Raw genomic sequence first — 25,563 nt, 5'->3', positions numbered from 1 at the left:
TACGAGCACAGCCACTGGCTCATTAGCCACAGAATGCTGTCGTTTTTCTGGCTCCCTGTTGAAACATCTGCATGCAAATGATATGTCAATGAAGTTCAGGTAAGCTGGTTCTTGATTTTATGCACTGAAGCTATTCATTTGTACACAAACCACAACTATGATGCTCAGATTTACTTGGCCCTCTCCCTAAACAATTATGGTCCCCTTGACTCACTTTCTAAATATGTTGAGCCCATCACAAACCAGATGGGACAAACTTTCTGCAGTTGAATAAAGATAAAACAGATTATTTATTTGGGAATAGCAATAAAAGGGACAGAATAGCTGCCTATCTGGATTCAAGTTGATTAAAAATGTGGCTGCCAGAGTTCTCACTGGGAGTAAAAGAAGGAGACATCACCCTCATTCTAAAATCCTTACACTGACTACCAGTATGTTACAGAATGGTTTCTAAGGTCTATGTTACTGTTTTATAAATCGCTTAATGGTTTAAATATTTATCTGATATGATGCAGTGATATGAGCCAAGCAGAACTCTGCCTAAGGTAAAGACTAAACATGGAGAAGCAGCACTTAGCTACTACACTCCTCTTCAATGGAACTAGTTAACAGAGCGCACTAGACACTTTTAAATCCGGGCTGAAAACATTTCTAACCCTAACCTGTAACGGCACTTTATCATCCTAATTTCATTTTTGATTTGTTTTTCAATTTAATGTTTATGTCCTCTTATTTACATTTGTTGTTTTAATCATGCTTTATTGTGTTTTTCATTTCTGTTCTCTCACACTTTTTTAAATCTTAATTTGAATTATCTTTGTATTTTCTCATTTGTAAAGCACTTTGAGTGACTGCAGTGTATAAAAGGTGTTACACTTCATCTTCAGCTGTACTGAGCAAGAGCTTGGGCTACTTTGTTATACTTCTGATGATGTTTCCTGAAAATGACTTGTGATTTTTTTTTGTTTGTAAAAGCCTCTGAGCACACAGACACACAGACACACACACACATCACAAGCAGCAAGCGGTGTGAGGTCAGCGGCCACGTCACAGATTTATACATGTTTATTTACTCTGGCCGGGGGCACAATTAAAGCGCCTCATGTTCTTTGCTGTTAGATCTAATCTACTTAAGGAGTGCAACACACTACAGTCTACTAGCTTGCTAAAAAATCCAAATAAAACTGCACTCTAGCACTATGGCACACCACTGGGACAATGCATTGTGGATGTGTCTATAAATAGTTACTTCTTAAAAATAATCAGTGACACCGTTTAATCTAGGAACGCTTTTATGTCCCAGGCGCTGTGGCTCTAAAAAGGAAGGAAATGGAGAAACAAAGGTGAATGCAGTGCATTTGGACCCAGCCTGTGTTTTTTGGATTGTTTTCCACACGGACAGACATTTCACATAACTCATACCACGCAGCGCTCTCCAACACACTCATCCTCATAGCAGGCTTCCTCCTCACACATTTCTGAACCTGCGGAGGCTGTGTCCAGACACTTGCTCTGTCTCAGTCATGAATACAGCAACCACAGACATGCAGCCTCTCCCAGCAATGCATACTACTGCATACTACTCAGCCTCTACCTTTGCAATTGACGCTATTACCAAATTCTGAGCTTCGAATCTGTCTCTTCGGTCCAGGAAGAAGAAAAAATTCTTATGATCTCATTATCACCCTCCCCAACATTATTTATACATTCATAATTTTAGTAGAACAAATTGTAAGGTTAACAATGACGAAAGACGTCTGTTGTACATCAACTGTGCTTTGTAATTGTATTTACACAGGGTCACACAAGCACAGGTACAAAATCAGAAAATGCCAATGCTCTATATAGCTTCACTTTTCATCTTTAACTGTGTTAACACAAGAACACTAGGCCGAAGGGCTCAGAAGGCACATATGGTGCATAAGGCTCTCAGAACATGATTTTCTTGTGGGCCATCATGTACCATATCTGCCCTCTGTGTCCCTGACAGAAACCATGGGAGGTATCAAGGGTGTCAGAGGCTCCAACACTCTCTTTGTCCCCATGTGCCCTGTGGTTGAACCTCACCGCCACATGATATTCAAGCAGCAAAGAGATTTAAAAGCTGAGCCAGGCTGTAATCCAATATTGACTATAGCACAGCAGACCTCAAGCAACTGAAAATGATCTTCAGTAGTACTAAAGAGACCATATCATATATTATTCTTGTATTTTAGATTTTTTCCCTTGAGGTCAACTTTTGACATTTGTGTGGGTTTTGGTATCAAAACCAGTCATTTTTACATGATTTTGCATTCATCTTCCACACTCATGTTCCTTCAGAATGAGAACAGACTGTTTTTGTTGCTGTGTTTAAGACTGATATAAATGATGTGAATAAGATTAATGTAAATGACCTATTTTGATTGGCTGCCCAGTATTGTGCATCTTTCAAAAAGCAGTCCGGGCTGAAAAACTCCTTATAACTTGTTAATGGACAGGGAAAAACTGCTGCAGACTGAATAGGTGTATATATGTTGATATGATGAACTACGTCTTATTACAGTTTGGTGGTGAAAATATATATTCAGATTGTCAGTAAACTATCAAAGATATTTGGAATTACCAGGTATATTTGTATACCTCTGTCTTTAGTTGACTTTGTTTATGCTCAATGCACAGTTAAGCAAGCAAAGATAACAATTATAGATTTCTCTCATCCAGCATACCATTTCCCGACCACTTCCAACTGGGAGGCAGTATAGATCTTTAAAAATGAACACACCCCCTTTTTCCTATTGCGAAAAGGTTACTAAACTAATATATATCATTAGTAATGAATGGTAATGAGTAATATATATCATTAAAGTCTATCTGTAATATTTCCAGCCTTTGTAAGAGTGCACAGATGAAATTACTGTGTAATTTTCCATGCTTCTCCTATACTAAATGCTGCATATTGTATAGTATATTGTTTTCTGTATGTGTGTTACATTGTATGTTGACGTGCATTGTGCTGCTACAAAGCTGAATTACATCTTGACACAATGGATGTCATAAGGCAATAAAAGAAGCAATCAATCAATCAAATAATTTTGACTGACATTTTAAAAAATGAATTCAAAACAGGCTGCTTTTGTAGTTTTAGTTTCTATGTATGGAGTGTATGAAACTGACAACATCAAAGTGAGGGAAATTCAATTTTCCATGATATGGACCCTTTAAACATGGATACAGTGAGCAATAGTTCACACAACCCAGGAAAGAATTGTTATGATGTTTGTCAAACACTTTTTGAAATCTTATGGTTACTGTGTAAGCACCTCTACACTGAGACTCTACTGTCTCAGCATCAACACTGCAGTGATATATTAAGAGTAAAGAATTAATACTGCTGTAGTTCTTTGTTAGAGGTCCAAACTGCAACATTATCAGACTAGCCATACATCTCAGCCATATTTCACTCTGTCCCTCTTTTTCACTATTTTGTCTACTCATAAATAAGCTGTTCACAATACTATGGCTTCGGTTGAAAACATTCAGAACGCCACATATACACAACTGACAGCAGATCCACAATTTCACGCAAATTACACAGCATGGGCATCCACGTGGGTGAAGTCATGCGTATGCCCTTAGCATCAGTGGCCTGCCAGGCCAGAGGGTCCTGTGCTGAGGCACGTGTGCCCACTACTGACAAACACACACAAGAGAGCGCCTGGCTGTCAAAACAAAGCACACAAAAATGCACAAAGACACACAATGCAAAACACATAAATGCACAAGAATAAGAAGACACAACCAAACCCACAGGAATTACAACTCAACAAAGCAACCAGTCTAGGCAGATTTAGTGCTATTTCCAGTAAGCTGTGTTTCTTAACCTTCTCCTCCTTTCAGCACTCTTTTACAACAGTCTTTACCAAGACAGCTTAATGAGCAGGTTCAACTCAGGAAAAGTGAATGCCTAATAGCTTCATGCAGGCTTCATGGGATCAGATACAAACTCTGGAAGAAGAACTAGCTGCTGCCAAAATACTGCAGATTTTTCCCACACAGTTTTAATATTAGCTGGACGCATCAAATACTGCCATCTGTGAATTCATGCAAAATGAGCCAAAATGTGGTAAAACTGGTCTTACAGCCATCTGAAGTGATTCCCCACACTCAATTTAGTATTCGAATGGTTCCTTGTGTAAAGCTGAATAGCTAAAGGAACACTGCTGTGCATGGATGAGGCTGAAGTTGTTTTTTTTTTTTTATTCACCAGCGTTTATTTGAATTTTCTGTTCCACCTTAAATGGTGCAGCAGTTACATTTGGGCTTCTCTACAGGCTGCACCATTTAAGGTGGAATGATATCTGACATCTGAGCAGTTAAAATAGAGAAAGAAAGAATGAGTTGTGCTACATTTCCAAAATACTAATTGTAATAACACGATTTTTATTCAATATTTGGCATACTGAGTTGCACTAAATCCAATTAAATGGTACTAGAATTGCTCTCTTTATAATGAAACATGCAGTTGGTCAGGGTTCTACAAGCAGTGATGATATGCATGATATGTTCACCAAAGCATACGGTATTGTTCTGTGACATAATTTATCACAGTGACAATATATATTGTCATATTGCCCAGCCGTACAAACACACACACACACACACTATCCTATACACTAAAACATATGAAATGACACTGTATGGAACACAGTGGAAAACACAGTGGAGCTTCATGGTTCATAATTTGAATGTCTTGTTGTTTGATGCCATTTCAAATTTTAAGCTTCCAAATCCTGCATAACATCAAAAATCTTGCTACGCTTCTAAATACACCATTAGAAGGCCCAGATTACATTAGCATAATGTTTGTGGTTTTCATCAACTACAGTGTGGTTTTTGCAGCAAGTTCACCAAAGTTTATTAAAGCGTTTAGGTACCTCTGGCTGAGCTGAACTGCAGGTTTACTGACAAAAAGATAGCAAAATTAAGCCTGGATCAAATCACCAACCTTTAAACTCAAGAGTTTGTGATCTTCCATCCGGGGGTTTACTAAGTATCGTCTAATACTATGGTCTGCTCTCTGAAATAGTCCAACATTTTCATCATGAGACACCAGATACAGCAGGTAGAAGACCACAACTCCTCAGAGGAAACCAGAGGATCAATAATGCACTCTCCAGTTCATGCCTGGTGTGGATATGATGAAAGCTCACAGATTACACAGCTTCCTCTGCCTTCATGCTTTTCTAAAAAGTAACAAACAAAATGGTCCTTTCAGACATGAATGTCCTGATTAGATTTCAATCCTAACACAAACACAGTTGTTTTGCCAATTAAGAGAAGCAATATTTGGACCTGACTTAATGAAAACTGGATGTTGATGTTAGAGCTAGCTGCTAATGCACCACTCACGTCAAACTCACTTAGACTCTGGTTTTGGGAAACAGTCCCAGATGTCACATGGTCTGTGTTCTATCTAAACAAGGGTCAGGTTATGGAACATTTCCCCACAGGACCATTTAGGAATCTTGGTGGCTTCGCAAGGAACTTTTTTCCTATTTGTGCAGAGGGCTTTTCTCATTACCATGTACATTCTACAGATTGATTTTTTGAGAACATCACATGTGACCTTCACCAAAACATGGCCATTAACCTTCTAAACTCTATAAGGTCTCCTGAGCTGAGATCAATACTGTGAACCAACAGCTCCTAACCAAAACACAAAGAGCAATGAGAGTTTACTGGCCTTATAACACAGCAGTCATGTGCCAAATAATGGCCATTAACTAATAATAGATAAAACACCATATGTAGCTTCTCCTGGTCTGCTTTCTCTGCACCAGCATCTACCTTTAAAAAACCTTTTAGACTTTCAGTCTGTGCTTTACTCATTGATTTGACTGTTAGTCAGCTGTGAAGGATCAAACATGATTGTGATTTTTTTAAAACTCAAATAAACCGAAAAAAACTTAACATAAATATTGTATCGTCTGGGACTTCAGCATCAGCATTCTTAATGGTTTCAGTCAGTTACCTTAACTGTTAAAAAAGTGTTAAAAAGTTAAAAGTGTTATGGCAAGCTATCCTTATTAGTTTAGGGCTGGATGCACAGCACATGTTGTTATTGTTACCATTACAGTGTTTATGTTCAATACAAAACAAACTGCTTCCAAATATCATGTTGTCTGGCAAATGATATATCTGTCTGGCCCAGTATCATCATAGTCTTTCTTTCTCAATGCATACAGACTCTTCCTATTGTCTTGCAAGGCACGTTTCCAAACGCTGGGGCACTCTCTGATGGCTTTGCTTCAAGTGTGTTTCAGGCAAGAGGCCTTAGAGAAGTCTAACGGAGTCCTGCTCTACAGCACTTCTACACAGAACCATTACAGCTAGTTGACTCATCTAACAAATATGATGCATCATTAAGATTAAAATGGCTCTCACTGTTGCACAGTCTTTGCCTGTCTCTTGGGGACTCAGTTTCACAAGCATGGCAGTTAAGCAAGAGTGCAGGGGAGAAGGGGTGTAACATGGAAAGCATTTCTGCTGAAGTCTCAGCTGATGTCTTTTTCCCATGTGCTCTCTTGACGCCTGCAGCGCTCAGGCATTTCTTTGCTGTCATGTCACTGAGTCTAAACACGGAGTCGTGGGATTTGGAACCTCAAACTTACAATCTAATGCTGAGGTCCTGACTTGAAGCTGGGGCTGGAGATGGGGCTTGAGTTGGGGCTATGATGCATCATATACAGCAAAGTACTGGGCCAGAATGCCAGGGACCCAGTCATACAGTCTCAAAGCTCTTGGAAACAGGGCCAGTTGCCATGGGGTCCTGGATCCTGGTTCTTAGATGCAAAGGCTACAGGGTGATTAAGGGCCCAGACACACCAACATGACACGGAAGAACCAGCGCCAATTAAAGCCAACTGATGATTGGCTGTGTTCAGCTGACCCTTGCCTCTCGTTTCGCAGGAAAACCTGCACTTGAGCATACCATAAAAACAGCTGATAGCTGGCATGATTGTATTAAATGCACCTGTGTAAAACAGAACAACTCTCTATACCAGGAGCTGGCAGTCTGTAAAACTGTCAAACTGCAACATACAAGGAAAAAAATATGTTGCTCAAATGTCATACAAGATTCAAATGTCAGTGTTTAAGCTATACCTAGAGCAAGAATTGCTTGCTTGGCATCGGGTGTGTAAAAAAATTGCTACTTAAAAGTAAATGCTTCTTCATTTGTAAACACTAAAATGTGGTCGGTGCATGTTCATGAATATATAACAAAAAGTAAAAAAGGCCATGAAAAGATGGAGTATTTCATGTTTTCTTTTACATTAGCACGTTAGCACCTTCCAAGCTCTCATGTGTCTGTGCTTATTTATAACAATCTTATCTCTTTTTTTCTCAGTGGAAATACGATATTTAAAATTCTGTAAAATTACGGACATTCAAATAGCAAAAAAAGGTAAACTGGTAGCACCAAAACTTGAAATCTGACCTCTTGAGATTGCTGTTTGCTAGTTTTGCTCTCTTTCATTTCCCTCGTTATGTGCTGATTCTAAGTTTTGTCATGGCACCTGCCGACACCGACCCAACATGCTCATTTAGCCAAAACAGCACTGAGAAGAACCGATTGGAGCCAAGGGTGCAACTTTTCTTTGGGAACAATTTTGCCTTAGAACACCCTGATGTACCTTTCTGCCATGAATGCAAAGGGTTTTTAAAAATACATTTCAGGTCAAAATTGCTGCCAAAAGGTTTCAGACATCAGGCAGTGGAGGGAGCTTTTAGAAGGCATGAAATTCCTCACGTCTGAAATTCTGACTCAAGTTTCTCTAGAATGGAACGTTCCACATAAAACCACTCTGAATGACTTTGTTTACATCTTTATTGTTTAAATAAGGAGCAAATTTGAAAAATAGGTGAAATTCCTCTTTAACCAAGAGCAGCAGCCTCACTATATCCAGAACAGAAAGACCAACAGACAGACAAACAGACAGACGCTTCTGTCACAAACATTCTTACATATTTGGAAAATATTGGGGAAGAAATCTAACATGTATATTCTATGACACCACAACAACAAAGGCAAATATTTAGTGAATCACTGTTGCTAGGAGACTGGACAGGACCTCAGCTGGGTGTTAGAACACTACACTGAAAAGCTGAAGTGATCATAATTTTAGTATGATACCTTAATTTAACATAAAACAGTAAACAAGACAGCATTTGTTAAAAAAAAAGTTCCTTGATCTTTTATATAGTGGACGGAACACCACACATTAATATTTGGCAGGTTTAACGTGCATGTTAAACTCATCAAATTTCAATATTTACATAATAAGTCTCAGCTGATAACATGAATCACAAAGGTACCACTAGGTGGGATATCTATCAATAGTGCTTAATCACATTGTCTCACCTTTATCCAGGTCTCCTCTTTATCACCGAGTATCACAATGATAGCTTCCTGGCTGCACTGGGAAATCATGATAGTATCAGGAATTCAGTTCGACCAGAGAATGTGCACGTGAGGACAGAATGCATGTCGTACACAGACAGCTCAAACACAGAGTGAAGCTTTAAGAAAGAAGAACAGGAAGCACGCTCTATTAATAGCATGCAGCTCACTACACTGGCTTTTAACAGGGTGGGCTGTCTAACAGTTTTGAGACAGATCCTGTCATACAGTTAACTACAACAGTCACACTGAAACACAAAAAGCAAAGGCAGTTTTACATTTCAAATTAGAAATCTGTGGCACATAAACTCAAACAAGAAAGCACAACTTCTGAAGAAGCCATAAACTTAATAAACTAGGGTGCACACACCTATAAAGTAATCTAATATTCTTCTCCTTATCATGTGCTTTGTCAATATAGCACAGATGGCAGAGGGCAGCCTGTTTCCCCGTGGACAGTGAAAGAGTCAATAAGTGCACCAGAGATCACGCCAGGTTTCCCCTGGGTCAAAACTGAGAAAAGGAGCAATGAGAACAAAAGCTGAGTTTGACCTGAAGTAATGAAGTAACACACCAAACAGAGAGCATCAAGATTCATTTTTTTATAATATCAACAACAAATATGCAAAGGATGTGTCCATCTGTCCTACATATGATATAAAAACATGTGAGGAGGACATTACCAAGACTGGCCATTAAGCAAAAACAGCTGAACATGCTAAGCAAGTAAAGCCAAAATGCCATTGGGACACATAAGAAACAGAAAAGGTTGAGCAGATAGGATTACCAGTAATGCATTTTAACCTGGATATGGTGCGTCAGCAAAACATATAAACAAATAAATAAACAAACATCCAAAGTGGAGGATAAATGGAGTACATTATAGCTTCACAACATGAGAAGATGGGAGAGAGAGAGAGAGAGAGAGAGAGAGAGAGAGAGAGAGAGACAGAGAGAGAGACAGAGAGAGAGAGACAGAGAGAGAGAGACAGACTCTACATTAGTCCATTAAGTTAAAGGCCAAAGCCATCAATAGCATACACATTAGAAGAAATGAGAATGTCCGTGCACATCCAGTCACAACACTAAGGGCATGAAAGTACCTAATTATGGCGAGTGATATACAGTGAGCCCTCCTCGAACGAGGGCTGATATACTGGTCTGAGTCAGGCAGGCTGAAAGTGATATACTCTCTCAGCTGTCACAGCATACGCCACAACGCACGTGCAGAGAGAGCAGCATATGCAGAAACAAACACCCCTGCAAGGGCATTCAACTTTGGTCTTTCCTGTGGTCTCTAGAGAGGACACAGCTGATTGTCCCATCACAAATATAAAAAGCCCAGCTGTGCCCTTTAGGCTCAGACATATGATATCATTCTATAATGGGACTGATACATTACTATGTAGGTTGTTTAAGTGTGAGACCACACAGCACCTCAGTCCTATTTCAGGGTCAATTTTTACTAGTGTTGTAGTACTAAACTACATGACGGTCCATAAATTAACAGTCTCAGTCTTGTCTCAGTCTCATCTCAAATGCTCATTGGATCGAAAATTTTACTATCCCCTGAGGGCAGATTATTTGGAATGTTATTATTATTATTATTAAGTGACTGATATGCTCTAAAACTATTTGTGACAATGTACCACTTTTTTCAGGTAAAATATGACCGTTTCAGTATCAGTACTACAGTGGATTTCAGGGCACTCTGCAACCCGTGTACCCTAGTTCATTAATGGGGACACCATGAGCAGGGAACGATTATGTAACTTCCCAAGTCACACTGTTTCAGGCAGTTCTTGTGCAGTTCAGCCCCACTTAGGGACTGAATACAATGTTTTCAGGCATTTTGATTCTGAAGAGATTTAATTTTATTTTTGAAGTTTTGTGTAAAAATGTCATGATTATACAGAGCTCTGATCACACGCACAGATTGGTTTTGCACTGTTTAATAAAAATCTCTCCAGCAGAACTTTTTTAATGCCCACAGCACCAGCTCTCTAAAAATAAGCCCCCCCCCCTCCAAAAAGAAAATCACATCCCAAGTCCAGTCATTTGAGTGCGAATGTTCATAGCATCAGCCCCTCCCCTTCCTGCGCACTGTACTCTGATAGGCTGCACCCAGATGTCTACTATTGATCACAAAGAAGTGGTTTCAACAAAAGACAGCAAATAAGAGACCACTGGAAGTGGCTAATGGTGATACATTTAAATTTCAATACAATGCTTCATTTTTACACATTTTCAATATTCTATTAAAATTGTTATTTTCTCAGACCCACACATGAAAGGATCTTCACAACTGCTGCATTACTGCTGTACCAGATTACATTCACCTGCCTACAACAGGCCGCAGTGGGCTGTTAGAGTGGACACAGCGGACTATCAGCCTGAAGCTGTGATGATTCACTGACTCCAGAGATGACACTCGAACGGACAGCCACCTACTTCAGGCAACACCTGAGAAACGCTACAGTTTGATCAAAGAGAAACGATGCAACATTTTAACAGTTTCTTTCAAAGACGGCACAACAGCACTTTTTCCTTCTCAATAACAATACTGAAACCTTGGATGTCAGCCAATACTGATCCAATATTTCTTCTTTAAAAACTACTACGCTTAAAAAAATTGCTTTTTTTAATTGAAGTACTTCACTTAAGATGAGCATCTAAAATTAGGCTTTCACACTCAAACACTCTACTACTCCAAAGGAAGAAATACACAAATAATACATGCTAGATTCATACATAGTCCACACATTTATTCCTTTTTCCTTCCCTGCCCAATTTACATTGATACCGATATGCCATCTGTAGTTTCTTCTTTAAAGCAGTCATCATCATCATCATCATCATCATCATAATCAGTTTTACTCAGCAATGTCCAAGAACAAATCAGAAGTTCTGTAGTGAATACATGTGTGGAGTGCATGAAGAGGTTTTTGTGCCTCAGGCTTATATTGTGCTCAACCTATTTACAGATTTGTTTAACAGGACAAATTCTGAGCAACCTTTCTGTATAGCTCTCTAAGAAAGAGTTCAGATTTCATACTGTAATTTGCACTGGTGTACTTCAAACAGGTGTCAAGCAGTGCTTGCCTGCTGGACAAGATGCTAAAAATCAGGTTCACTCATATCATTGGTGTTTGTTTATAATCTCAGTAGCCCCACATTACCAGTCCACTTTCTGATAGGCCAAGGTTACATGGTAGACAGCCACTCTTTCAGGAGTGGCACATGACACGCATGATATCTTGACAAAAATAGAAATACCAGGGGTCACTGTATCTGATTTGATCTAGCTGTAGGACAGCTATTACATACATTACTCAGGTTTGGTTTTAGATGTGCAGTGAGGCTTAAGGGTCATTTGCAGGTTACAGGAGTTTCAGTGCTCCATAGCAGACTCAACTGTTAAATAAGAATAAAAGGCTCAATGGGAATAAACTTCAAGATCAGTGACCTAAACCGTTACTGGGTGATTCTGAGAGCACTGATATCATAGCAGCATTTAAAGACGAAATGAGATTTGGATTTGGCTGTAAGCAGATCCCGTTAATCTGGTGGGGCTCTAGGAAGAGCTTATTAAAAGTTGCTGACTGACGGTTCATTCTGACAAGCAGCCAACAGTCAAAGAGTGAAACGTCCGAAAGGAACAAAGTAAGAGGCTGAAACTAACCCATATTTTCTATAACAGAGCTCACTGCAGCGCAGACACTGAGCAGAGCTGAGAGTGTACAGTGTACAGTGTACAGGGGACATTACAGATAAACAGTTACAGCGCTCAGATCAGCAGAGGAACAGCCAACTTACCGAAGACAGATAAATGAGGGTGTTTCTGTAGATCTGTTCAAACGGGCCTCCTGCTCCTCCTCCTCCTCCCTGTATTATTCCCCCCACTCCTCCACACTCCTGCCCGAGAATCTACCGACGGCTAAAACGAATAAATAAATAAATAAACACGTTTGGCTACTTTCAAAAACAGAACTTCCTGAACGTTGTTTGCTGATCCTGTGATATGTGGAGACCCGACGCTGAAAGTGTTCTTACATCCAGGAAACAGGTCTTCTAAAACGCGAAGCGAGAAAAGTAACCGTAAACCGGTGAGTTTTTAGTGAGCATCCGTGTTCATTTTCCGCTCTCAGTGACCTGTTCGTGTTGCTGTCTCAGCGATTCAGAAATGAAGTAAGTTGTCTGTTTTATCGTGAAGGCATTATCGGGAGAGCTCAGCGCCCTGAATCGCGTCTCTCTCAAAAAGCCGGTGTGCGAATCAGACCGCGCTCCCCCTCCACATATCCCTCCCAGCAGCACCCCCTTCTCTCTCTCTTTCTCTCTCTCTCTCTCTCTCTCTCTCTCTGTCTCCCCCCCGCCCCACCCCCCCGTCCAGCGGCCGTGACGTCACACTGCAAAGCCCAAAGCTGGAGGGCGCTATTTTAATTTCTTGACTTTGGATCAAAATTTACAATTCAAAACAGTCTAAATGGGTAAAAAAAAGGGTGTACATATTTAGAACACATTTCCCATTACGAGGAGTTGAAACTAATATATTTAAATAATTTGAAGAAATATCATTTCTACTAATGTACTAATGGTTTTTAATATTCAAATATAAATGAATGGGAAGTGGTATTAGTAATAGTAATAATAGCAACAACCACGGTAATAATATAAACCCATTATTATTGTTGTTGTTGATGATGATGTGATACATTTATTAATAACAATCCTAGGACATCTGTAAAGTTCACTCTGTGGAGTAACATATACATCATACATGTCATATATTTCCAAATAAACCAACGGATAAGACAGAATTAAGTCAATTTAAACTTTACAGATGGGTTTAATGTACAGGTCCACGACATTGCAATTTATTATTTAAATTCTTCCAAGGATCGTGAAGGATCATAAGAATAAGATCACTTCTGAGTCCGTTTGCTGACCTAAATAATGAAACAGGAAGTCAGTCCAGTGTGGATGAGTTTGTCTCAGTCGTGTTCTACTGTTTCATGTGACTGGGCCGACATAGCTGCTGTTTTGGGAACTGGTTATTACTAAATAGTAAAGAGTAACAAGAAATTAATAAATAATTATAGCTAGCAACGCCATTCATTTCCATTTAACGGTCTTTCCACACTGTACTTTCATGATGAGAATTGCTGCCTGTGTCACTCGTTCACTTCTCCATAGAAACAGGATCCTCTAACCGTTGAAAACGCGCATGCTCACTGAACTGCATGTTGTAAGCGCGTGCTGTCTGTATCTTAGCGACGGAGGAACGGCTCAATAGTGGGTGTGCACGAACACACGACAAAAATTAAATCCAACTACTCTCAAAATGCTTTTTGTATTTTTAAACATATTTATACGTTTCGTTTGCATGTCTACTTGATATTAGCACAAAACATTAGAAATAGCAATTGTTTTGGAATAACATATAATTACCGTCAGAACAGGTACCCCCACATAGAAACTTAAATTGGTCCAACTTTGTTTCCGTTTGACAGCTGCTGCTTTCGCGGCTTATCAAGAAAGTTCTTCTGAGTTTAAGAAAATCGCAGATCAGTGCTGAGCAGTGTTAGAGGAACGCGTGCTTAGGAAGCATTTAGGGGATGGATGAATGAATTAGTTGTTTTCGCTGGATTAAATTCATAATATTGACTTTTAAGGAGTTACAAGCAAGTTCTCTTTGCAGCTGGTTAGCACCGTGAGTAGTCGTTAGCTAACTAGCTAGCTCGCTACACTGAATGAGCAGATTTGTCTGTTCACCATTGTTCGCCTTTTCTAACGTCAAGAGGACGTTGTTTATTTACATTTTGCATACTCAGTTCTGTTTACAAACTATTAGTTCATCACTAGTATACACGTGAAAATATGTCTAAAGTCGCATTAAAATAAAACTAACCGGGGAGCAAGCGATGAAGCGTTGTTATGAACATAAAGTACACTGCATTTTGATATCAGTTTTGTGTCTCTTTGTCAGTGGACATCACGCAGATGGAAAATTTTATTTTGTATGAAGAAATTGGACGAGGAAGCAAGTCCATTGTTTACAAGGGCAGAAGGAAAGGAAGCATACATTTTGTGGCAATTATCTGCAGTGAGAAATCTAAGAGGCCTGAATTAACAAATCATGTAAGTAAGAAAAGAATTATTACTGCTTTTAATGAATCACTACGAATCAGACCAAAGCATAAGTCCTAATCTATGTAATCTATGTGCTTTTCTTGTGTTTCAGCAGTTTTAATTTGAGTTAGATTTGATTAAATTGCTTGGCTTCTTGGTCCTTTTGCTTCTTTGCACCTAACTTACTGAAACTCTATATTCATGGTGTTAACAGGTGCGACTTACGCATGATATCAAGCATGACAACGTGGTCTCTTTCTATGAGTGGTATGAGACCAGTAACCACTTCTGGCTGGTGGTTGAGTTGTGCACAGGTAACGTCTCAGAAATGGGTATTGTTTAGTTTTAGCTTTCTCCTAGAGCTTTCAAATAATTAAATATGCTTGATTGGCTGAAAACAAAAATCAGGAAACTCAGTTCTTAAGGCATTACTTTAGGTATTACAAACATAGTCTGCTTTGTTTTGTATTTTTCCCAAGTTTATCTGCAGGGTAAAAAAAATCTATAATATTTCTATCCATTTACTATATGTTTCTGTAGGAGGAACATTACAGGCAGTTATTTCCCAGGATGAATGCTTATCAGACAATATTGTGCGTGAATTTGCCATGGACTTAATTAAAGGGCTCAAGTACATACATGACTCAGGCATAGTGTTCTCTGACCTCACCCCTGCTAAGGTATGTCTGTATGCCCACACAAAGTCGCCCAGTATCAGCTGTGTTTCTTTTTATACAAAGCCCTAAGGCATTACACATTGTAAGAAATTTAAACAAATTATTTTACTGTTGTGTTAATAGGTTGAGGCAGGTGCTTTGATAACTGGTGATGTCTGGCTGTAAGAATTAGTTAATTATAATCCTTTTACCTGCCGCTCCACTCATCCTGACAATGCATGTTGTATAGATTTTGCTGGACGGTCCAGGCACTCTGAAGTACTCTAATTTTTGCCTGGCCAAAGCACAAGGGGAGAACCTGGAGGAGTTTTTTGCTCTTGTAATGTCAGAAGATGGAGGAGACAACAAAGAATGTGCCACTCCTAGGAAAAATATCAAGAACCGAACACAAGGTCCTCACTCACCATCAACACACTACACATAGATATGAGTATGATTTCTAATTCTACTATTACAGTTAAACATAGCATGTAGGTCTGTTTATCCAGTCAATAATTAGTAGGTAAATTAACAGTAAAGGTTTTGTTACGTTTCATAGAAACCTTAACTATAAACTTTGATGAAACATTCGTGACTGTATTGCCCACCTAATGATTTTAAGAAGTTAAGGGACAGTTCAGAAAATCCATTTGTCTGTGGTTGGACATTCTCCTATTGCTTTGATCTTGTCTTCTTCAGGCTCCCCTCTGTACTGTGCTCCAGAGGTGCTAAGAGGGGACAACACCAGCATCTCCAGTGACCTGTGGGCATTGGGGTGCATTCTATATGAGATGTTCACAGGTGAGAATATTTTTAAGCGTTCATGCTGCTCAGAGAAGTCTTTTGCAGACAAAGATTTTCTAGACAAAGATTTTATTGACAATCAAAATAAACTTACAATGGACTTCTTGACCTTTAGAGAAATTTCACAGTGTACTCTCACTTCAGTTGCGAAGTAGTGAGAATGCACCAATTTTCTGTCAATTTGCAAAAGGAACGATAATAGTGAGAATACATAGTGAATCCTTGCTATCGTAGCACTGTCCTACTTGTTAGCTTTAAGCAGTGTTCATTTTACCACCCATTGCTGTCCAATCTTAAGACTAAAATACACAAATAAGGCTGAAGTTTGGGTGTGTTATGTACTGAATCGGTCATTTTCAACCCCATACAGATTTTTTTTTGTGTTTTCATATTTGTCTCACTTATCAAAAGTCATTATATTGTTTCAAGAAAAAAGTGTTGGTTATTGACTGACACTTTGTTCATTATTACTATACTCAGTTAACACTGCAGGAATGTACACATGGATAACGTGCCAGCTTGTATATACATGTTGAGCATTAAGCACTGCAAATAAATGAGTAGGTACATTTGTAGTGTTTAGATTTGATGTAAAACCATGGTGTGGTGCTCAGTACCTAGAATTAAGCTGTACTTTTCTTTATTTATTCTTTACTGTAAACATAGTAGTAAAGTTGTAAACAACAAATTAAAATACATCTCAAAGTTAAAAGCAGCATATTTTAAGGCAAAACAAAGTGATCTAGCAGAACAATGTAAAATAGGTGTCATTAGTCTGTGTTTCACCATTTTTCCGGCTTTCTGTGGGGTTTAAAGACTTATATATAGGTTCACATTTAGGGTTATTGGTAGATGTGAAATTAAGATTATACATAAATAAACCGGCAGTGTTGTGTGTATAGCTGGAGGGTTACATATTCATATATTTCCCTAAAACAATGTTTACCAGTCCTGCTTTTGGAGATCTCCACTAAATGTCCATAAATATGCTATATGCTCGTCTAATGCCCCAACTTTCCTGTAATAACAACCTCTCCTATTCTGGGAAGGCTTTAGATGTTGTAGATGTTGTAACATTGCCGTGAGGATTTGATTGCATCCAGCCATCTTTTGGACATATATTGTACCTTACTGCTGGGATTAGCTCCATTCCTTATTCACCCCATCTGATTCCGCTTATGCTTGTCTCCAGAAGTCATTGATTAGTGGGATAAGGTATATGGGAATTGGCTTGGGGTTGAAACCCACAGGAACGTAAATCTCCGGAGGAAGGCTGGTGACCATCTCCCTAAAACATTCTGAAACTTTGCAGTTAAGCCACCTTACAGTAAAAATAGCCACTGCAAGATATTACAGCATGGGTGATGCAAATTCATGTGGTCTTTTTGTCTTTTTTTCTGTAGGAAAACCACCATTCTTCACTGAGAGCTTCACTGATTTGGTTGATCTGATTTTACATGAAGATCCTCCACCCCCAATGCAAAATGGTTTACTAACAACTGTTATCAAATATTGTGTAATTGACATTTTAGAGGTTTTGATTAAAATGTCTTAATCTTACATGTTTGTTCTTACAGGGCCCGGTTGTTCACAGCCCAGTCCAGAGTTTCAAAGCCTGCTATGCGGTCTACTGCAGAAGGACCCTCTAAATAGGTACATACACCAGTCATCTTCAATACACACCGACCAGTCACTTCATCAATTTGCACCTCCTTGTATCTACACTCATTGTCTATGTTATCAGCTCCACTTACCATATAGGTGCACTTTGCAGCTCTACAATCACAGACAGTAGTCTATTTGTGTCTCTGCATACTCTATTAGCCCCTTTTCACCCTGTTTTTCAGTGGACAGGACCACTGCAGAGCAGGTATTATTTGAATGGTGGGTCATTCTCGGTACTGCAGTGACACCAATGTGGTGGTGGTATGTTGCACTGGTGCGAGTGGATCAGACACAGCAGTGCTACTGAAGTTTTTAAACATTGTGTCCACTCACTGTCCACTCTAGACACATCTACCTTGTTGGTCCACCTTGTAGATGTAAAGTCAGAGCTCATCTGTTGCTGCACAGTTTGTATTGCTCATCCTCTAGTCCTTTACCAAACCAAAGCAAAGCAAGGTTTATTTATATAGCGCTTTTTACAACAGGTTTTGTCACAAAGCAGCTTTACAGAAAAATCCGGGTCCAAGCCCCAATGAGCAAGCCAGTGGCGACAGTGGCAAGGAAAAACTCCTTAAGAGCAAGAGGAAGAAACTTTGAGAGGAACCATGACTTAGAAGGGGAACCCATCCTCCTCTGGTCGACACTGGATAGCAAACAGTGTTAGTATAAAGTATTATCGTACGAAGCAGGGAAAACAGGTGGAGCAATGGTTAATTAGATTAGTTTTAGTTTGTGCAGCAGCAGCATCATTGGGAGGGTCGGTTCATGAGGGTGAGGTTTGCACAGCATTGTACAGCATGAAGCTCAATGGTGGTCGAGCCAGTCCAGAAGGCTGGCGAGCAGTGGGCACCCGATCAAGGCAGAAGAAGCAACAGCATCAGACGCACAGGATGGGCAGCTGTTCAACTCTGCAAGGAAAGGAAAACACACAGAGGGTTAGTTCTGTAAAGAATGACTGATGACAGATTACATTATTAACAGAGCAGCAGAGACTCCGGCAGGTCATTTATTGCAGCCCTTTACTAAAAGGGAGAAACCAGAAGGTAACAGAGACATGAGGCTTCCCTGAGATGTCAGTGCCCCTCCACTTCACCATCAGCAAACATGGGTGAACACGTGAGAGCAGCGGGACAACAGCACCAACACTCCCAGTTTACCATAATACTCTATGACCATGAACCCCCAGATCTGCACCTTTTGTCTGACAGGGAAAACTAATTAATTAACATTTATTAATTCTGTTAATTCATCACATTACATTGTTGACTGGATATTTTGGTTGGTGGGCTATTCTCAGTCCAGCAGTGCTACTGAGGTGTTTAAAAACTCCAGCAGAACTGCTTTGTCTGACCCACTCGTACCAGCTCAACACACACTGCAGTGCTAAGAATGATCCACCACCCAAATAAAACCTGCTCTGTCGTAGTACTGTGGGGGTCCTGACTGTTGAAGAGCAGGGTATAAGGGGGCTAACAAAGTATACAGAGAAATGGATGAACTACAGTCTGTAATTATAGAACTACAAAGTGCATCTGTGTGGTAAGTGGACCTGATAAAATGGACAAAAAAGTGTGATACAAAGAGATGTACTTAATGAAATGGCTGGTCGGTGTACATGCATATTACATTTATACTGGTGCCAGGGCTGCATGTGGTCATATATGTGCGAACTGTAAGTAATCGTATTTACCCAACAACCACCCCCAAAATGCTCAGCTGCCAAACCACAAAAAAAAACTTTGTAATAGTGTAATAATTTGTAATCAATGAAGGCATCCTTGTATAAGAGTAATCCAATTTTAGCAACCCTGCTCTAAATACTAATAAGATTAAAAAGCTGAGTGTACCATTAAGACAGAGTGACCTGTAGTAAAGCATACATTCTTTCCACGTCACTGAATCTGTCAAAATGCATCAGCTTTCAACACATGAGCTTTAGAAGAGATGTTAATACTATTATTCCATACAGGCTAAACTGGGAGCAGTTGTTGCTGCACCCTTTTTGGAGGGGAGCATTTTCAGTGGAGGCCTCCTCAGACATTGCTGAAGATGAAGATGCCTCTCTTAGCTCCAGGTAATTTTCATTGCAGTGATAGCGTCACAGAGTGCTTCCCTGTACTGTTTACTCTCTTCTCCTTTCAGTATAAGGTAGATGCACCCATTCATAGCAATTTGGTGCAGTATTTTATGACTGGAAATATTTGTCTCCTTTACCACAACATTCTAATAGATTTTATTCTGTAGCCATAATTCTTTTTATTTGAAATACAGTACATTTTGATATTATATTTTTCATTTTGACCATCAAAAGGCTTTTTATTTTTAGCTATAAAGAAAATAACACAGTAATAGATTGTGATTTTTCTGCTGTGGCTTCAGATCCCAACTTTATACAGAAAGAACATGCCTCAGACTGCTATGGGTTCAGTGGATGGACAGTCAGGCCCACACTACATTTTATACACAGAGTGTGTATATATCCTGTCCCGTGTTCTACACAGTAGATCTTTGTGACACTCAGTGAGGACTGTGGTGTACATTTCTCTATGTAGAACTTGACTGATCATGCTTTGTTGGAAGATCTAATGAAATTGTTTTGATGTGTTATTTTTATAACTGACTCTGTAGCAGTATTCAGTTGTTTAATTTAAAAGAAGATGGAATGTGTAGTAATATAAAATGAACCGGTGAACATTTGACAACCTTTTGAATGGTTTGATATTTACATGAGGAGTTGTCTTATGTGTTAGAACAGGGAAGACATAAACATCTGCAGTGAGAGGGGTCCTTGCACTAATATAGCTTGTATAGGTATGGCATTTGTAGAGTTTTATAGGTATATAGCCTCTACACTCCATGATGCTGCTGTAATCTAGACTGAATGAAGCTTATTCATGATAAGAATCCACATTCATGGAAAACGTCACATTAACAGTAAAAAGAAAGGGCTATTGAAACAAGGCATAACTGAAATAATAATTTAATCTAGGCCTGTAGAGAGGAATAAGCTGCCACTCGCGCTGGGGGCGAGGATTATTTTAGCGCTGCCAGCAGTAACTGTGAGTAGGCCATAACAAAGGCTATTGTGAGACACTGAGGGGCCTTGCAGGCTGAAAGGGGGCCATTTTTCATGATAGATTATGATAATACCTCTCAGTTTTTAATTCTGCCATTAAACTATGACGACAGCAAAGTCCTCAGCATGTGCACTGCACAAAAGTAATCTTGCATTCCTCAAAATCAAATGAGGTTTTATTATCTTTATACTTAAGTTTGCTTTTTGCTGTTTTGAACAACCAGTGCTTTAATGGATGGCAGACATGTAGGTACCAGCATATTTACTTATTATTATTATTATTATTATTATTATTGTTGTTTTTATTATTATTATTATTTTTATTATTATTTTGTTTTTATTTATCCTATGTCAATGTTTAATCTGATCCTCTGTGTCGTTTAATATGATCCTGTGTATCTTGTAACCTACCTTAAACAAAAGGGGTGCAGGACAAAACAACCAAACACAGTTTTTCTGCTTCTATTGTGTTGTATTGTAAAGCTGTTTGTGTATAATATAAAAATAGTGAATTATGAAAAAAAGAATAAGCATCAGCAGTCAGTAGTGAGATTAACCCAGTGTCTGCTTGCATTGTGTATGCCTGCATGTTTCAGCGTACAGTTGGAGTCCGTGTCCTCTCAGGCAACACTAGAGGCCCAGACAGCAGCAGCTGCTCCAACTAACCCACAGCTCAGCAAGTCCTTTACATTAGGTAATGTGGCAGGCATGAGATTGCACACGTACAGCTTGTGCTCTGTGATATATGCCTGCATTGCAAATGTATATACTGGTTGAGAGTATTTTGTGTGTAATTCGGTTCTACTAAATAATTTCATAAATACATGACATCACATTATTCTACAGTACCTCCTTTATGTGATTACATATTTAGTTTGTATTCAGCACAAAATAAAATTTTAGGTGTTTATGCCTCCCAAGGTTTGAATTTTGGTTTAGCTGGTACAATTTCCCAAGTCAGATGGAAAGATGGAATTTGGAGTTATGGAAAATGGAGTTATTATAATATTTATTTATTTGAAAAAGAAAAATGTGAGCTCATGGGAGTGAGGGCAAAGGTTTTTACAGATGTCCAAGTACAAAGACTAGTTCAGATATGTTTTCAGTAGTGATAAATAATTTTAAAATATAATAAAATTTTATTAATGTGTGGTTGCACCACTTGACATTTTCTAAGGAGTGAAATGGGTGATCTTTAAAAAAAAATAAAATACCATTATACCATCATAGAAACTATGAATCAAATATCAATAATATGGATAATAATATAGAATAGATTTTTGTTGATGCAAATATGTGCATCATATAATTTTAATAATATATTTATTGTTATTATTTGTTATTGGCCCTAATGTGCACACATTTAGTCATGATTGAATTATTCTGTACTGATTTGTCTGCAGTTATCTACTGTTTTAAATACGTGTATAAGACTATAAGACTATTACGTCTCATCTTCCAGTATTGCTTTGCTGTACATGAGTGCATACACGTGTGTGCACGCTTATGGATTAGACTGCAGTTGTTTAATACCACAAAAGAAGCCATAGGGCAGTGTCACAAAGACACATGCAGCATGATGGAAGAGAGATTATGTGAACGTGTGTGCTTTTTTGATTGCTGTATTATAGACATACCACAGTACATTCTGCAACGGTGTTTGACTCTATGCTCTCCAAACATGTCTCAGTAAAACTATAATCAGTCCATCTCCTAATGACTTCATTCTAAATTTAAGACTGATAGTCTAACACAAGTTAGTTGTCATGTCAAATATTCAATGCATCTCTAGAGGCTGTTTTTAAAGAAGCAGGCATTTGATAAAGTTGCAAATGTGGATTTTGAGTGTGTATAATTTCACACTCTGTTTTATTACATGTGTGTCTTTTTGTCTCTCATCTCCCAGACAGTGTGACTGAATTTAGACCCAAGACTGTGTCAGACGTAGATGCCAGAGAATCTATTTTCCTCCTCAGGTATGCCCACCCACACGGACACATGTTCAGCAGCAACTGTATTAAAATGTGAAATATCACTTCACAGCTTGTTAATTTACAGTCATTTGCAAAGGTGTGAACACCCCTGATCAAATGATGTTAATTTTCTGAGTGAAAATAGGTTAACACATCCTCTACAGAGAACAGACTAAAATATGGCATTTTCTGTAACTTTTAGTGTACCTTTTTTATTTTCTGTGTAACATAATGTGAAATATAAAATGTTTCATTAATTTTGCATGAACCACATTTTGTTTTTTCCACCCAGCAAATAAACAGTAATTGCACATTAACAACAACAAAACATGTAATTTGACCATAATTATTTTTATTTAGAGGTCATTTACTTCTCTGATTTTATTGTTTTTGATTACAGCTCTTGTCCAACACCAAGAACAAGCAGTACTGCAAAAGAGATGGACAACAGGGAAGTCAAGACAGAAGTGAGCACACATGCAGCACCTGTTTTTATTCATGAAATAAAAAAAGAGATCTTTCTCTGATCTCTGTATGTCTATTGAATAGATATTGATGATGGTGAGCCAGACATTTCTCATGTTGGTGGTACCACACCACCTCCTACTGGATAATCAAGGACATGCTGGAAAAAATGCCTTTTTCTTTTGGGACTTTTATGTGTCAGCCTCTTAATAGCTTTAATTCAAAAGATGAACACACTCTCAAAGCAGTTATGTTAAAAACAACACATTGTGTTTTTAGCTAGACATGTGTTTGTCTTTTTAAGGACAATGCATTTTGTGTTACTTTTAACACAAAATGTGTTAAAACAGATAATACAAAAAGAGTATTGTTGTTTAACACACCCATTTTGATAGTCTAGTTTATCTTGCTATTTAAAATGCCCCTAATCACCCCAGTTATTATTTATATGTTTATTGGTTTCCCACAAAAGCGCACACACACAAATGTCCATGATACATAAAATGAATGAGGGGGAGGGAAGAAAACACAAGGTCAGCCATATGTTGTAACAATGAGATTTCAGTGAGATATTGCATCATCATCTCACAGTGCACAGTCTAAATGTGTAAAAATGAGGAGAATGTCTCACACATACCAGCCATTCAAAGCGAATATTTGGAAGCTGTAAAGCGACTGCCGTTAAAACTCTATCTATTTGTTTATATATTTATTTATTTATTTGTTTGTTTGTTTGTTTGTTTGTTTGTTTGTTTATTTGCTTGCTGCAAATGAAAAGTTACATTAATTACTCCTCTCCTACCTAAACCTTAACAAGTAGGAATATCAACAATTAGGACGTTAAACAGTGTTTGTACTACATAGTTGCAGAAAGACATATGTGGGCATTGCTTGAATATATGAATATAATCTCCAACAGAGTCTAAACTGCAGGTAGTACAATTTCTTGCACTGAACAGTTTCAGCAAATAAGCGCAACATGATGTTATATACATTTTGTGAGCAGACTTGAAATTCATCAATTGATAAGAGGTTTTTGGAGGTGAAAAAAATATCATGCCAAATCACATCCTAATCTGGATTAACACTGAAAGCACCATGCCACTTATTCCAAAGTGAAACTGAGCCCATAATAAGGCTTTTAATTTAATAAATGTGGCATACAAATATGAAACCAGCCCTTGGGTTTAATTCAAGTTATTCAGATGCTCAAGTAGGGAATGATAATTGGTAATCCCAGGAAACACTGTATGTGCAGAGAGCTGAACTTAACCTAGAGTGTAAAAGTATTATGAGTAAGGAATACTGATATATGACTTCAAATAAAAACTCAAACAACTCAGTGATAGATTTCATTTAAATTCCTTTTGATTCAATGCAAATTTAGTCTCATTTTGTCTGACTCAGTGGTAGACAAAGTACACAAATCATGTACTTGAGTACAGATACCCAAGGTAAAATCTTACTCCAGTAAAGGTAGAAGTCCTCCCTTTAGACCTCCACTTGAGTAAAAGTACAAAAGTATTTGCCTTCAAATGTACTTAGATATCGAAAGTAAAAGTACTAAAAGACTCCAATGTCCTATTACTATTTTTGTAACAAGACTCTTGCTTCATTAACTCATTTTAGGTAAAAATACTCTAGTGTCACTCTTGGTAAACCAGTCTTTTAATAGAATGTCATGAATTAGTCTGTCACTGATGTCTATTAAAATTATCATAAGCACAAAACACTGAAGGCAAACAGTTTCCATTAGGTAGAACGAAGTGGCTATGACATAACTTTTTTCAAATAAGCAACGTTTGGGTCGGTATGTCCAACAGGTCAAAACAAGCTCAAAACAAAGTGGGCGCTGTACCCTGATTGGTGTGCTTTCTTCACAATTCTTTCGTTTTAACATTACGTTTTATGCACACATAAGCCAAAAGGAATGACAGATTTTGCATAATGTAGTGGAGTAAAAAGTAAGATATTTGACTTTGAAATGTAGTGGAGTGAAAGTAAAAAGTCACCCAAAATGGAAATACTTCAGTAAAGGAAAGATACACAAAAAAAACTACTTAAGTACAGTAACAAATTACGTTTACTTAGTTACTGTCCACCACTGGTCTGACTCAATGTACAGTTTTACTACATTGTAATGGTAGTATATAAAACCTCTTGAATCTACTTTGTATGCTGTCTGTTTCTCAGGACAGCAGCGTACTGGAGGAGCTTCAGAGTGATGGGTGTGCTAACATTAAAGTGCTCTTATATACAGACTCAGATCTGACTGTGACTCCCATCATGGACAACCCGAAGGTACGTCTGCTTGAATTTCTCTACATTGCTCATAGATTTGTGAATGTGACA

General features: G+C 38.4%; 1 protein-coding gene across 3 annotated transcripts in view; it reads left to right on the top strand.

Annotated features, from left to right (window-relative positions):
* The first annotated feature begins 13,956 nt into the window (after positions 1–13,956).
* ulk4 (unc-51 like kinase 4) overlaps positions 13,957–25,563 on the top strand; it is a 119,705-nt gene continuing 108,098 nt past the window's right edge. The window contains exons 1-13 of one of the 3 annotated variants that reach the window (XM_036585318.1): positions 13,957–14,137; positions 14,430–14,581; positions 14,787–14,886; positions 15,113–15,252; positions 15,479–15,641; positions 15,928–16,029; positions 17,436–17,519; positions 17,610–17,685; positions 19,667–19,771; positions 21,370–21,467; positions 22,680–22,749; positions 23,147–23,213; positions 25,405–25,512. In XM_036585318.1, the coding sequence (XP_036441211.1) occupies positions 14,444–14,581; positions 14,787–14,886; positions 15,113–15,252; positions 15,479–15,641; positions 15,928–16,029; positions 17,436–17,519; positions 17,610–17,685; positions 19,667–19,771; positions 21,370–21,467; positions 22,680–22,749; positions 23,147–23,213; positions 25,405–25,512 (1,251 nt within the window). In that variant the 5' untranslated portion in view covers positions 13,957–14,137; positions 14,430–14,443. Of the gene's footprint in view, positions 14,582–14,786; positions 14,887–15,112; positions 15,253–15,478; positions 15,642–15,927; positions 16,030–17,435; positions 17,520–17,609; positions 17,686–19,666; positions 19,772–21,369; positions 21,468–22,679; positions 22,750–23,146; positions 23,214–25,404; positions 25,513–25,563 lie in introns of all 3 variants that reach the window. The other 2 variants (XM_036585300.1, XM_036585308.1) reach the window with 2 other exon arrangements.

The sequence above is a fragment of the Colossoma macropomum genome, unplaced genomic scaffold, assembly GCF_904425465.1.
Source record: "Colossoma macropomum unplaced genomic scaffold, Colossoma_macropomum, whole genome shotgun sequence".
NCBI lineage: Eukaryota > Metazoa > Chordata > Actinopteri > Characiformes > Serrasalmidae > Colossoma > Colossoma macropomum.
Note: the sequence above shows the minus strand (reverse complement) of the source record. Positions and strands in the feature narration are given on the sequence as shown.